Below are 15,471 nucleotides of genomic sequence, written 5' to 3' on the forward strand. Positions count from 1 at the left end.
ACACCTGTCGTTAGTTGTAAGAATTAGGTCCTTTCATCTTGTGGGCTTTTCTTCAGTCCCCGCCCTCTTTTTCACATAGAGCTGGGCTGGGGAGAGGGACTTAAGTTTTGGTGTGCCTGGCTGGCTGGCATCATGCTTGGTGTTTTTGCTTTTTCCCCTTCCCCTAGAGAAGCAACTGGCAGGAGTGGAGCTTAGTCTTTTACCAGCATTTGCCACCATGCCCAGCTAAATATTTTTGTATTTTTAGTAGAGATGGGGTCTCACCATGTTGGCCAGGCTGGTCTCAAATTCCTGGCCTCAAGTGATCCACCAGCCTTGGCCTCCCAAAGTGCTGGGATTACAGGCTTGAGCCACCACATCCAACCCAATTTATCTTAACAGTTCAAAAAATTGGCAGCAATAGAAACCTCACAAAATAGTTGCACACGTATGGTAAAAAGAGCTTTTGTTTCCCTGAACCATTTGAAAATAAACAGCCAACCTGGTGCCTCATCAGCCTGGAAAGTTCTTGCTCATTTTCTATGAACAGAACATCCTCCTACACAACCACCACACAGCCAGTGACATCAGGAATTCACCCGGTTACATGCAATCACCAGACCCCACATGTGTGCCAGTTGTTCCCCAGTAATGCCTTTCAGAACAAAGGTTCCTGCTCAGGATCAGGTGCAGCATTCAGCGGTGGCGTCTCCTTAGTCTCCTTCACCTGGAACATTTCTCAGGATATCCTTGACTTCCACGGCCTGACACTTTTGAAGACTGCAGGCTGGGTATTTTGTAGAATGTCCTTCATAAGGCTTTCTCTAGTTCATCATGGTTAGATTGGATTGGGTCAAGCTGAGTCCTTCTCGTGACATCTTGTCAGGTTGTGTGAACTGCAAATTGTCCCATCACTGGTGAGGTTGTCCCATCACTGGTGAGGTGGACCTGGACCACTCCTTAAGGTCATCTCCCAGGCCTTGCCCCTGCAGAGCTACTAATTTTTCCTTTGAAATTAACAAGCATTTTGTGGGGAGGAACTTGAACCTATGCAAACACTCCATTCCTCACCAGACCTTTATATGTTTATTGGTATCACTATGGATTTCTGGTTTTCCATTTTAGTCAATGGGTTATAATCCATTAGTGTGATTATGTGGATGCTCAGATACTCCTTGATGTGGTCAGTGTGGCTTTTCTAAAGCTGGATCTGTGTCCTGTGATATCATCATCATTTCTTTTTTCTCTCTCTTTTTTTTTTTTTGAAACAGGGTCTCACTCTGTTGCCCAGGCTGGAGTGCAGTGGTGAGATCATAGCTCACTGCAGCCTCGAATTCCTGGGGTCAAGTGAGCTTCCCATTTTGACCTCCCAAGTAGCTGGGACCGCAGGACACTACTATGCCCAGAAAACTTTTTTCATTTTTGTAGAGACAGGGGTCTCACTATGTTGCGAAGGCTGGTCTTGAACTTCTGTGCACAAGTCGTCCTTCGGTCACAGCCTCCCAAAGTGTTGGGATTACAGGTGTAAGCCACCGTGCCCAGCTTCCTTCATTTCTTAGAACGCTTTCTTGCTTCCTGGTGCAAAAATGTGGTTCAAGTTCACACTCACACATGGATACAGATTTGCATGTTTATTTTCATCTTTCTCTCCCTCTCAATATTTATAGAAAACCTTGAGTTCACTGATATCCCAATTCCAATCCAACCCCACAAAGTTAATTCTACTTGCAACTTTCTTCACTTACTGTGAGAAAACTTGTTTGTATTCATTCTAAAGCATTTCCTTATGTCAGCCATCTTCCCATATGTCAGCCATCTCCCGCCTCTGCTCCCCCTCCCCAAGGTGACCCTTTTCACCTGTTTGGCTGACATCTCGCTCTGGCCCCTGGTGTCCTCCCATCCCCCACCCACTCCAGATGCCACCTTGCTTTGCCCCACCTAATGGCTTTTGAACTTACTTTTTAAGCAAGGAAGGAAAGGAAAGTAGAAAAGGAATGTTTTAAATATGTATTGACATGAACACATATTCAAACAGACACACACATATATTTTATGCCAGGTCTAAACGCAGTGCTCCTGGGTGTGCATTTTGAAACGTCGCAGGTGATTCGCCTGCCCAGCCACCCCTGAAAGCCAAGCTGTGGTGCCTGGGGGGTCAAGTGCTTTTGGAAGTTGCTTGTTTGTCCCTGTCACCCAGTATGCGCCGAGTGCCAGCAAGTGAAATGGTTGAACAAGATAATGAACAGCACAGGAGGAGAGAACATGGAGTTACAATCTGCATACTTGGAGAGAGAAATACCCCAACTAGAAATGTGCAGCACTGTTCCTTCCCTAATTCAAGGAATGGAGGGGGCAGTGCTGGAATGAGAGGAGCTGCTCGTGAGTCAGATACTAATGCTGAGAAGTGGGCAAAGCAAGATGAATGGTAGCCCTCTCAGCCCTGGACTCTGAGTCCCATCTTCACTTACTGGCAGAACACTCTGGGATCTGAGCAGCTACACAGAAGGACCCCCATGGTAACAACAGTGTGAAGGCTCAGTATTAGGCACCTTTGTACTGGCACAGCATTCTTCTCATGCAGAACTTAAAGCAGGGTCTCCAACCAAAAAACCAATAAATATTCTTTGAACACTTACTATATGCTGGTGCTGTGAAAGGCACTGCAGAGGCCCTCAGGGAACTCTGCCTTCATGTAACATCTACCCATCTATCCATTCTTCTGCCTACCTATCTATCCACCCATTCATCCTTCCATCTACCCACCTACCCACCCACCCATCTCTCTTCCTTCCCTCCCTCTCTTCATCCATCCATATATTTATCCACCCATCCAATTGTCCATCCATCTATCCATCCATCCATCCAACCATCCATCCATCCATGCCGTCCACCCACCCATACACCTGTCCACCCAGCCACCCACCTGTCCACCCACCCACCCACCTGTCCACCTCTCCATCCACCCACATGTCCATCCATCCATCCATCCATCCATCCATCCATCCATCCATCCATCCATCCATCCATCCACATACTCATCCTTCCATTCTTCTGTTCTACCATCTGTCTACACAATCACCTACTTGTCTGTCCATTCATCTACCCATCCTTCAAGATCTGTGCTAGGGCCAAGGCATGGAGTTGGGCCATGCCCAGCATGGAGCCTCCTGGCAGAACACCTGGTATTTGAGTAGCTATGCAGGAGGGCCTCCATGGTAACAACAGTGCAAAGGCTAAGTATCAGGCACCATTGTACTGGCATGGCATTCTTTTCATGGCTAACTTAAGGCAGGGCCATTTTACTTCAGCAGCAGTGATAGGATGGCGGGCCCAGTTGGGAGGTGATGGAGGACAGCTGCAGCAGAGCATCCTTTCTCCATTCCAGTTTTAGTGTTGAGCATGGGAGCCATGTGAGCAACTGAAACCTGCTCAGTGACCCAGGGGGTAGCAGAGAGGATCCCAGCTCCAGCTGGGGCAGCTTGAAAATCATAATGCCCTTTCCTCCTTGCTTCTGGCTCCTTGTCCAAGACTTAGGGAGGGTTCTGGTTCTATACCAGGAGCCTCAGTGTTGAAGGCAGCCAGAGAGCATTGGCTTGGCTCCTCAGGCTCCTGAGGGTATAGAGGGTGTAACGGAAACGAAACAGCAGAGGTTGCTGCCTGGGCATTGGAAGTAGAACACCACACCCAATGACCCAAGCTGGTGGCCAGAGATAAGAACTTAGAGGTATCTCCCTGCCTAGGAGACTGGGCTTTCCGCTTTCCTACCACTTCCTTTAAATGGACCATTAAGGCATTTGCCCATGAACTTAAAGTGACCCACATCCTATTCCCCTATATATGTTTCTAGTTGGATCTCTCTGCCTGACTCTTAATCCCTACCTCATGTGGCCCTGGGATGGAGCACTGCCCTCCCAACTCATGATGGCCTCCATGCCCAGGATCTATAAGTAAAAATCTTTGAACTCCTTTCTCATTGTGGCAGTGGATTGAATTTGCACCTTCCATTGGAAGAAGCAGAGGCTACCCCAGGCCATGTTTTCACCAGACGCCAAGGAGAACACAAGGTTGGTCCCAGCCACAGAGCGATGATCAGGTAAGAAAAAAATAGACACAGGCCAGACAGGAGCCACAAAGCCATCTGCCAGTACAAACAAGCTTCCCATGTGAGGGACCCCCTGGTCATGGGTTGGGCAACCAGGTGTTAGGACACCTGCCAGGTAAGAGAAGTATCCCGTGAAAGGCACACTGTAAACGCCCATGTCCAGGCCCCTTTTCATTTCTCCTTATTGCAGGTTTGCTAGCTGCTCTGGTACTGGAACTCCAGTTTAGCTGGGGGCTCTAAAATGGAGGGGCAAACAAGATCTTATCTGGGACGAGAGTTTGGAACTGTGACCTGCACTCTGTGACCAGAGCCCATTGGTAGAAATCAGCTCAGAAAAGCCAATTCTGAAAATTCACTACCACTTTTAGCCCTAAGACTTCATGTCTTCTTGTGAGTTTGCTGAGCAAATGCGAGATCTGGGATTGTGGGGAGAATCTGGTCACTGGGCAAAGACATAACAATTCCTAAAATGCTTAATAATCAGTGCTTACTGCAAAGAAGACTGGCATGCAATATAATGACTTCATCCTCCAAGATGTGCATGCCCTGAGAACTTCCTAACATGCTTTGGGCGCCACACACTGGGTTCTCCAGGGCACCCACACCCGCTTCTCCAGTGGGTACTTGAGGAGGGAGAATTTCCAGGGTTAGGGATATACCATCTATCCAATGAAAACACCCTGAGAAAGATGGGGGTAGGCAGAGGCCAGGCTGAGGAGTCCCTCCTGGCAGGACCAAGAAGCAAAGGTCATGGAGCAAGGTCCAGATGGTATCTCAGGCCCCAGGGAACAGTTTGGGGGCACCCTGGCTTCAACTGTAGGCACCATCCTTGGAGACCATCCTTGGCAAGAGCCCACGTCATGGACAAGGAAGCCAGTCTGGGGCTTGTTAATGAGCAGTCACCCAGCCACCCAGACAGAGAGCCTGGATGAAGCCTCCCAGGTCCCTCCCCACATCCCCTCCTCCAGATGGGGCGTCCATACCTCCTGTTTTGCTTGGGAAAGTCCTGTGCACACATCCCAAGTGGTTAGTGCCCACTTTCCTTTCCCCAAATGAACCAGTTTGGATGATAAATTGCAGTCACCTCACCTATGGGGACATAGGTGTTGCTTTTTGGTGTACCTTCCATAAAAAAAGGTAAGTGTAAGGCTGGGCGCGGTGGCTCATGCCTGTAATCCCAGCACGTTGGGAGGCTGAGGCGTGCAGATTACGAGGTCAGGAGATCGAGACCATCCTGGCCAATACGGTGAAACCCCATCTCTACCAAAAATACAAAAATTAGCCAGGCGCGGTGGTGGCTCACGCTTGTAATCCCAGCACTTTGGGAGGCTGAGACGGGCAGATCATGAGGTCAGGAGATTGAGACCATCCTGGCCAACATGGTGAAACCCCGTCTCTACTAAAAATACAAAAATTAGCCAGGCATGGTGGTGTGCACCTGAGTAGCACCAGCTACTCAGGAGGCTAAGGCAGGAGAATCGCTTGAACCCGGGAGGTGGAGGTTGCAGTGAGCCAAGATCGCGCCACCGCACTCTAGCTTGGGTGACAGAGCAAGACTCCATCTAAAAAAAAAAAAATGTAAGTGCACATGTGTGCACACGTATGAATGTGAGCAAATGCGCATAAACTGTATGCACACATCCTCCCACCTCTAGGTAGGAGTTTATACTTGCTATTCCAACCATTGCCTTTTCCTCCTCCTGATGCATCCTGAGACACCCACAGCACAGTATGTGGGGACAGTCCTCACTCCTTTTCACAGGTGCAAGGTTCTCCTCATGCACAGATCTCATGCGCAGCATTTCTGAGTGGTGTGCCTCAACTCCTCTCTCAGGTAGGGCCCAGCAGAGCCAGTCTGAGGAGGCTCAAGGGGCTGAACCCAGCCTATGTCCTGCTATGGGCCTTTGCCCTTGGTCAAGGGCTGTGCCTGCCCAGACAGGCACCTTTTACAAAAGACTCTCCAACGACACAGTACAGTCTAGCAGGGGCTCTGCTAAGAGCTATGGCCTGGGAAGCTGGGATGGAAGGACGGGGGCCTCCCAGTGCTCTGAAGGGACTGAATGGATCTTAGGCTCTGAAAGATGCTTCTAGCAGTGGCCAGTGTGGCTCGAGGAACACGGCTTATCTTATTCCTTAGAATCAATAAGCTGAGGTCAACCAGGTGACAAATAGTTACTGATCATCAACTACAGGTCTAGCACTGTGCTCAGCATGCTCACGCTTGCCCATGTGTGCCCATGAATGCAGGTTTAGGTAGAAAGAGATACGAACAGATGATCAAATAAGAAATCATCAGTTATTTTTCCGCATCTATCGAGATGATCATATGGTTTTTGTTCTTAATTCTGTTTATGTGATATATCACATTCATTGATTTGTGTATGTTGAATCATCCTTGCATCCCTGGGATAAATACCACCTGATATGGTGTATTATCTTCTTGATGTCCTGTTGGATTTGATTTGCTAGTATTTTGTCAAGGATTTTTGCATTCAATACAATTCAGCATCACTTCATGATGAAAATCCTCAACAAACTAGGCATAGAAGGAACACACCTCAACATAATAAAGGCCATATATGACAAACCCACAGCTAACAGCATACTTAATGGGGAAAAGTTGAAAGCTTTTCCTCTAAGGACTGGAACAAGATGAGGACGCCCACTTTCACCATTATTCAACATAGTGCTGGAAGTCCCCACAGAGCAGTCAGGCAAGAGAAAAACAAACAAAAGCCATCCAAAGTGGAAAAGAAGAAGTCAAATCATCCCTGTTTGCTGATGATATGATTTTATAATTAGAAAACCATAAAGACTCTACCAAAAACCTCTTATATTTGATACACGAGTTTAGTAAAGTTTCAGGATACAACATTAACATACTGAAAGCAGTAGCATTTCTATATACCAGTAACAATCTAGCTGAGGACTAAATCAAGAAGGCAATCCCATTTATATTAGCTACAAAAATATCAAGGAATATATTTAACCAGGGAGGTGAAAGATCTCTATAAGGAGGACTACAGAACACTGAAGAAAAAAATTATAGATGACACAAATGAATGGAAAAATATCCTATGCTCATGGATTAGAATTAACATCATTAAAATGATTATATTGTTACAATAATCTAGAGATTCAATACAATCCCTATCAAGTTACCAATGTCATTTTTCACAGGATTAGAAAAAACAATAAATTTCATGTGGAACTAAAAAGGAGCCTGACTAGCCAAAGGAATCCTAAGAAAAAAGAACAAAGCTGAAGGCATAACATTATCTAATTTCAAATTGTACTACAAGGTTATAGTAAACAAAACAGTATGGTATTGGCACAAAAACAGACACATAGATCAACGGAACAGAATATATAACCTATAAATGAAGCCACATACTTACAACCAACTGATCTTCAACAACACCAACAAAAATATATACTGGGGAAATAACACTATTCATTTAGTGCTGGGAAAATTGCATAGCCATATGCAGAAGAATGAGATTGGACCCACACTTCTCACCATATACAAAAATTAACTCAAGACTGATTAAAGACCTAAATGTAAGACCTGAAACTATAAACATTCTACAAGGAAACCTATGTAAAACTCTTTTGGACACTGGCCTAGGCAAATAATTTATGACCAAGTCCTCAAAAGCAAATGTAACAAAAACAAAAATAGACGTTGGTGAGAATATGATGAAAAGGGAACACATACTGTTGGTAGGAATGTACATTCATACAACCTTTATGGAAAACAGTGTGGAGATTTCTCGAAGAACTAAAAACAGAACTACCACTCAATCCAGCAATCCCACTACTAGGTATATACCCAAAGGGAAATGAATCATTATATCAAAAAGATACCTGCGTGTTTACTGTAACACTATTCACAATGGCAAAGAGATAGAAACCACCTAAGTGTCCATCAATGTAGGATTAGATAAAGAAAATGTGGTGTGTATATATACCATGGAATATGACTCAGCCGTAAAAAAGAATGGAATCCTGTCTTTTGCAGCAACATGGATGGATATGGAGGCCATTATCCTCAGTGATATAACTCAGAAACAGAAAGTCAAATACCGCCTGTTCTCACTTATAGCTGGGGGCTAAACAATGTGTACAAATGGACAGGCAGAGTGGAATAATAGACACTGGGGTCTATGACAGGCCGGAGGGTTCGAGGGGGTGAGGACTGACAAATTACCTATTGAGTACAATGCTCACTACTTGGGTAATGGGTACGCTAAAAGCCCAGACTTTTCCACAATGCGATATTTGCATGTAAGAAACCTGCGCTTGTATCCCCTAAACATATTTAAATAAATAATAAAATAATAAAAAAGAAACTATCAGTACAGTGATAAAAGGTGGATTCTTTAGACAGGAAGATCAGGAAAGGCTCCTACTTGAGGACCATCCCTAGATAGAGTCAACTTTGGTCTTATTTTCAATGAGAAATGTCTTTAAAAATTTGAGCCGGGTCCCACATCTGCAAAGTGAGGACACCTTACGTTCGTTAGCAGATGCTCTTTCTGCTTGGTCTGCTGGTGGAAGTCATGGAACCTTCAGGAATACACATAAGAATGCCTCCTTTCCTGCACAAGGCCAACCCATGGCCTGGGAGCACCAGGCTGTGGTGTGGGCATCTCCCAGGAAAAAAATGCCTCTTGCTTTTCCTCAGAAGATTGACCGAAATTGACAACTCTCAGACTGTGTGCTAGGAAATCACTTGGGATTCTAACTACTTCTGAAAAAGGCTAATAAAAAGAAATGCAGCAAACACGTTGTCAGTGAAATTTCAGAAACTCAACTACAAAGAGAAAGCAGAGAGCTTAGCATGTGAGAAAAGTAAGGACCTAGACAGAAGATGTCCCGGGGGCTGCCAGAGGGTCCCCCAAAGGCCCCCCTTGCTCTGCTCTCCCTTCCTCTTTGTCCATCCAACTGGCCTCTCAGCTTCCACTTAACCCTTCTCTTAAAACAGAAAACAAATAAGTAGTTCTTTAAAAAGTTTAAAGAACAAAAATGATTATTTTCACCATAGTCAAGATAAGTTGTTGATTCCTACTCCTCATGCCTGGTCTGCATCTGTCAAGAGTGTGGGCTTAGGTGTTTTGGTCGGTTCTAAGTTCAGGTTCTGGCTTTGTACCTTTCAGCCTGTGGGACACTGGAAGCTAACCTGTGATGGTTAGATAGCTGGTTAAACGTTATTTCTGCGTGTGTCTGCGAGGGCGTTTTGGATGAGATTAGCGTTTGAATTGCTGGAGAGCAGAAAGCAGATGGCTTTCACCAATGTGGGTGGGGCTCATCTGATCTATTCACGGATGGGAACAAAACAGTGGAGGGCGACAGAATAACCAAACCTGTTTGAGCTGGGACATGGACTTTCTGCCCTTGGCACTCCTGGTTCTCAGGTCTTCAGATTCAGACTGGACCCACACCATCAGTTCTCCAGCTCTTGGGTCTTTGCACTACACCACTGGCTTTCCTGGGTCTCCAGCTGGCACATGCCAGGTCGTGGGAATTCTTAGACACCATAATCACGTGAGCCAATACCTACATTAGATCTCTTTATATATATGTCTTTTATTGGTTCTGTTTCTCTGGAGAACCCTGACTAATACATTATCTAATTCTCTGAATCTCAGCCTCCTTATCTGTGATTGGTGATGATAATGACAGCTCATGGGACTGCCTGACGCATAACATGGACTCAGTAGGTGACACTGTTCAAATTCCCATCTGATCTCACTAACCCCTCCCCAAGCCCTAGGGAAGGCCTGGTTCTCCCACGTGGCCAGGGCCTGGCCACTGAGTCCTGGGAGGCACAGTGAGAGGAAGCGGGTCTAGCTCACGCCCACACCTGGTCTCTGGTCCCTTCTGACCTCTTCAGATAAGTGACATAGTCGCTTTCTGGGAAAGTAACAGGTTTAAAAATGACTCCAGGCCATCATCTGTGTCAAGGACCAATAGAACAGAGACTGCCCCATCTGCCTCCATAGCAGGGGCTCCCAGAGCAGGATGCAGGGCCCGCACTGCACCCCTTTACCCTCATCCGTGGGGAACAGGTTCTGGGAAACCCAAGCTGGGACGAAGAAGGCCACTTTAGTTCTTCTCGCCATCATGCCTGCAAACTCTCCCTTAACTTGCTCTTTCCTATTCGCGGGTGGCACCCTGGAAATTTTGTGTGGTTCTTCCGGTCACTCTCCTGTGCAGGGGGCTATCAGCCCCAAGTTTGAGCCTCCTGAAAGATTGCGTTAGCTGCCAGCTGGCTTCTCTGTTTCACCCTTTGCCTCCTCCCCTTCTCTGGCTGCCGTCTGTGTCCCCTGTGGGGCTAGCACAGGCAGAGAGGAGGGGCAGGAGAGTGGCAAAGTCCTTCTTGCTGTCTTCCTTCAGGGCCCGCTGGGCTCGCTGGAGGTCCCAGTTCTGGCCTGCTGTCTGAGGAAGTGCTTTTGTGGGTCTTCAGAGCTCTCTGCCAGTTGAGGGGCTGTGTCCTCAGGCCCCTGGGTTGCGGTGGTGACTCCTCTCGCTGACTGCTTGTGTCCACCCTCAGCCCTGGCCTCAGGGGCTGGCCTTCTGTGTGGTCCCCACCGTAGGTGAGTCCTGAAGCCAGCCTGCTTGGGGCCTCCTCCCTGAATCCATGCCTGGCCCTCGGGCAGCTCGCAGCATCCTGGCCTTACATCCCCTACGGCCCCGTGTCCTGGCCTGCACAGCCTGCCACAGCCCCGTGAACCCTGAGCTTGCCAGTTTCTGCCTTCAGGCCCTTCAGTCAGGCGTCAGAAACTCGTCTCTGCGCTCTCAAGCCCCACAGATGATGCCCCACACCTCTCAGCTCAACATGGGGAGAGAGGACACAGGCAAAAGGCAGAGCACACTGTGCTTGGACACACAGGCCTCTCTATGGACTCTGAACCCCAAGTGAATTCTTGGAGCAGTTGGCCACTCTAGAGCACCCTGTTGGCGAGTCCTGCACAGCTGCACGGTGCCTTGCTGAGGCGCTCTCTGCCCATCACCCCAGTCCATGGGACTCAGCCAAAACTCCCTATTCCCAGGAAAATGTGCATTTTATGCCTGGTTCCATAGGCCTCCCTCCTTGACTGGCCATGCAAAGGTTCCAGGTAACCCAAGGAGGCATCTGGCTACAGAAGCAACTCTGTTAGATAGATTCCTATTGCATGTGTTCTGTCCTCTTCTGAGGTGTTTGTTTTTGTTTGTTTGTTTGTTTGTTTTTCCTTTTTCTTTCTCCACTGGAAACACCTGTTGCTGAAACCCTAGAAGTGCCTCCTGCATCATTGGCACAGGATTCCGACCTGAGCATCAATGCTTTTGTGGGGACCAGATGGCTGCGTCCTCACTCCCATCACCATCTGAAGCCCAGGGTGGTGGTTTCATTTGCAGGCTGATGTGTTGCCTGAGGTTCTACAGACTCTGCTGTATTTGAGGGATTTCGTTAGGGCTGTGGAGCCTGGTCAAAAGAGGCTCTACAATGATCAGACCACATTTTGACTTTTTGGCTCCTCCATTTATCATTTTTGTGGTCTTGGAACAGTTGTCTAATCCCATTGAGGCTCGGTTTTCCAATCTGTGGAAGGCGTACTGGAGGCCTGTGAGATGGGATTTGAAAGGAGGAGATAGAGGACCTAGCACGGGTCCCTCTTATGGTCTCCCTGACCCCACTCCACCCTACACAACCCGTGCTCACCTCCTTCCTTCTGTTTCCCCAACACCACCCATACCTTCCCGCCTCACCTCTCCATTCTTTTCTGTTGGGGTCACTCCCATCCACCCTTGGTTTAGTTTCCCCTCTCTGGCCATTCCCCGAGTTCTTCCTTCTCTTTTGTGATGTGGCAACCAGAACTGTGGCTTCCAGGAGGAGGGGACCAGGCTATCCTACTAAATGGGACAATGTCCGGGCCATTTTGGATATTCCTAAAGGGACCTAATCCTTTTGTTAGATTACAGTTGATCACTCAGACTCTGTGGGAGATAGGGACAGACACCAAGTGGCCCCTATGTCCCCATTAGCATCTGAATCCCTCGGGCCCCAGGGAGCAGGCAGCAGGGGACCAGGCTGTGGCCTTAGGAGTCAGATGGGCTCACCAGCCATGGGACCTTGGGGGAAGCTCCTCCTGGATGGGGGTACTCAGGAGACGTGTATGTGATGATCACCTGTGATTACAGTTATCATTGCTGCTGTCTTTCCCCACTCCTCCCTGTCCCTGGCAGAGACACCTGGACTGGATCCAGTCTGCCAGCATGTATCAGGCATCTGCCCTGTGGCAGGAGGGAGAGAGGCAACTGTGAAAACGATGTGGAGGAATGCTTAAGACTCATCACAGGCAGGACCTGGGAGGCGTGCAGAGGAAGAGAGCAGTTTTACAGTTGACCGAGACTTCAGAATGCTTGTCCTCAAATGTCCTACCAAGACAGGCTGTTGGTACAGAGATACCATAGCCTTAAAACATGGAGGAAGGCTGTGCCAGCGTATGTGGGTTTCTAACGATCTCATCTGTAAACATGGTCTCAGACACCACCGCTGCTGCTGCAGCTCTGTGGGAGCCTCTTTTCCAGCCAGGGCCTCCAGGGAGAGCTGACCCATGAGGCACTAGGCCCTGCCTTGGTGGGTGGATGAGGACCCAGGTGCCTGCTGCAGGGCCCATGAGCCTGAGGGCAGCCTGGAGCTGCATGCAATCCTCCTTCCGTGGGTCTCCCTGGTGTTACTGCTCACACTTTCTCATGTTTGGCTGAGACCTTTTCTAGGAGCAACACCTTTGCTTTCAGGTTCCAGAGAATACGAACTGAAGAATAAGCCATGATCAAGGCTCTATGGCTGCCCCGTTGGTCTGGCCGCACTCTTCATTCCACGCTAGAACATCCAAGGTGTTTCCGTAGGAACAAGCTAGTCCTAAACACGCACAGACGTGGAGCCTTTTTGCTGGGAACACATATAATATCCACGGAGCTCATCTGGGAAACAGCAGGCTAGCTTAATGAGCTTCTGCTTTCAGGGTGACTTCTTGAAGCCACGAATTAATTAGTTGGGGAGAAAATCCAAACTTCAGAGCCAGGTCCGCGTGCTGGCAATGTGTGGGAACGCTCACCATCGCGTGTGACCTCCAGAGGCCAGCTGTGCCCTGAGGGCGCACACCTCACCTGCTCTGCATAACAACGTTCAAGGAAAGTGGCCTGGAGGCAGCTCATGTGAGCTCACCTCTGCCTGCATAGTGCATTTGGGGACTGCGTACCCTTCCACCAGCACCCAGCAGGGGCCAGCCATCACCCACAGTCCTTCTGTGCATCCTTGTCTTGAAGCTAATGCTGGAAAGCTGGAATCTTTCTGTCTTCCACAGCATGAGGGTCCCACATTCCCCCCGTGCCATCCACCCATGCTGTGTGTAGCCCTGGGTGGCCTGGAGCTGGAGGTGACTTCTAGGGAGAGCAGGGGCAGAACTTACCCCCCGCCTGTGCCGCCGTTCTTGCTGAAGTGTGTGCGCGGCTCACTGGAGGCCAGCTTCAGCAGCTCCGTCCACTCCCGCTCCCACTCCTCCTCCGTGTACACCAGCCCTGACTGGCAGAGGGGAACTGGCTCAGAGGGGGGCGGGCCACAGCTGCGCTGCCCTCCTCCTCTCACCCTCCCAACCCAGACCAGCCTCACTGGGACCCAGGCCAGGCACATCTATAGGTAGCTACCAACTACACTAACTGCACCCTCTTGGCCACCTTTGCTATGCACACTATATTTTCAAAAGCTCCAAGCTCTAATTCCAGAGCTGTTGGGAATCTGCCCACCAACAAGGGTCATTCTCAGGGGCTGGGGATGACTGAGCATTAACCTGTGCATGCACCTAACTGTGGCTGGCCATTACAAAGTTTAAAGGGATAATGGATCAACTGTAGTCAGAAAGCAGGCAGATTCTTCTAGAAGAGCAAGGTCCTCATGTTTACCATGCTTGGGGACAATTGGGAATCCCTTTGGACTGACCTCACACACAGGGGCTAGAGCCATGGGCTGCACCTGACAGCAGGCGGCCATATATATAATTCATCAGCCAAGCCAGGATGCTTTTGGGAATGAAGGTAGGCAGCTTTCATAATCATGCCTTAAGGAAGCACAAGTGGACACATAGTTGCTATCTGCCGGGACTCTGCTATTTCAACAGGCTCCTCCTTCATGGGCTTAAAAGCAGGAGACTTTCCTGATCCCAGGGACTGTTTCTGCCTCCCCTCATAAGACAGTCTGGGGTCTAGGGACCATGCTCTGGACTTGACCATGGCCCGAGGCGGCACCTGACCTGGGTCCCGGCCTCCGGCCATGCCAGTGGATACCAACCTCCTTATTCTGCTGCGTCTGCTGCCACCTCCACCTCCGCTTCAGGGCTTCCCTCTCGGCTCCCGTCCTCATCATGGTATAGAGAGCTTTCCGTAACACCAGGTCCCGGTCGTGAAACCCCCACATTCCTGGAGCCAGGAGGCCATGGAGAACACAGGAGAGAAAGGACGTGAGGAAAAGACAAGCCAGAGGTGATGCAAACTACCATGACCCACTGGGAGGGCCTCCTGTCTGCACGCAGAGCAGCCTCCTTACTCAGCGGTTCTGTTAATTCCCCTCTAGCCTTCTTCCTGAGGCTTCCCATTAAGGCAAGTAGGTGAATGAAGCAGCACATCCTGTTCTTAGCAAAATAATAGTGGGTGAAAATCAAGTGCTTTTCCTCTCCGGCGCCCTTGGCAACCCACTCTCAATGTTGCTGGTTTGCTTTGAGGACCTAATGGTCATTATCCAAGTCTTAACATTTGGGTGGGGGACTGACTAGGGGACAGGGACAGGCTGTCCAGTGTCCTCATGGAGGGCTCCAGGCGAGGGAGGCCATTAGCATCCTGGCTTCTCCAGGGCCTGCCATTTCCCTCATCTCCAGCCCTGAGGCATCTCAGCTTCCTGAGAAGCAGAGTGTCAGTGACACCACTGCACACACCAGGCCCACGAGAGACTGCCTGCTTCCCAGCGGGAGGGTCTCACCCTGTGTCAAGTGCTGAGAGGATATAGAGGGAAATGAACCACCTCTGAGAATGTGCTCTTGGCAGCTCAGATGTGTTCAAGAACCCCAACTCGTGGGAGAAGCGCTCAAAAGAAGGGCAGCCCTGGCTACAAGGGAAAGCACAGGGGAATCCATCCATCCATCCATCCATCCATCCATCCATCCATCCACCCACCCACTCATTCTAGGTGCTGGCAGTATGCGTGGCAGTGACTAGGACACATGAAGTTCCTAAAATCTCATGGAGCGCATGTTGTGGGGAAGTGGGAAGTGAGGCAGCCATGAGGTTGGCACAGAGTGTATGATGTTGAGGGTGGCAGCTCCACGAGGAGAGGTGAGGCAGGCAGATTTGCT

General features: G+C 49.1%; 1 protein-coding gene across 8 annotated transcripts in view; it reads right to left on the reverse strand.

Moving 5' to 3' along the window:
- LOC105497527 (OTU deubiquitinase 7A) overlaps nucleotides 1-15,471 on the reverse strand; it is a 368,351-nt gene that overhangs the window by 29,298 nt on the left and 323,582 nt on the right. For all 8 annotated transcript variants that reach the window (XM_071067240.1, XM_071067242.1, XM_071067244.1 and 5 more), the window contains 2 exons: nucleotides 14,415-14,542; nucleotides 13,540-13,652 (listed from right to left, as the gene is read on the reverse strand). In XM_071067240.1, coding sequence (XP_070923341.1) covers nucleotides 13,540-13,652; nucleotides 14,415-14,542 — 241 coding nt within the window. The remainder of the gene's footprint in view (nucleotides 1-13,539; nucleotides 13,653-14,414; nucleotides 14,543-15,471) is intronic.

Source organism: Macaca nemestrina, chromosome 7 (assembly GCF_043159975.1).
Source record: "Macaca nemestrina isolate mMacNem1 chromosome 7, mMacNem.hap1, whole genome shotgun sequence".
Lineage (NCBI taxonomy): Eukaryota > Metazoa > Chordata > Mammalia > Primates > Cercopithecidae > Macaca > Macaca nemestrina.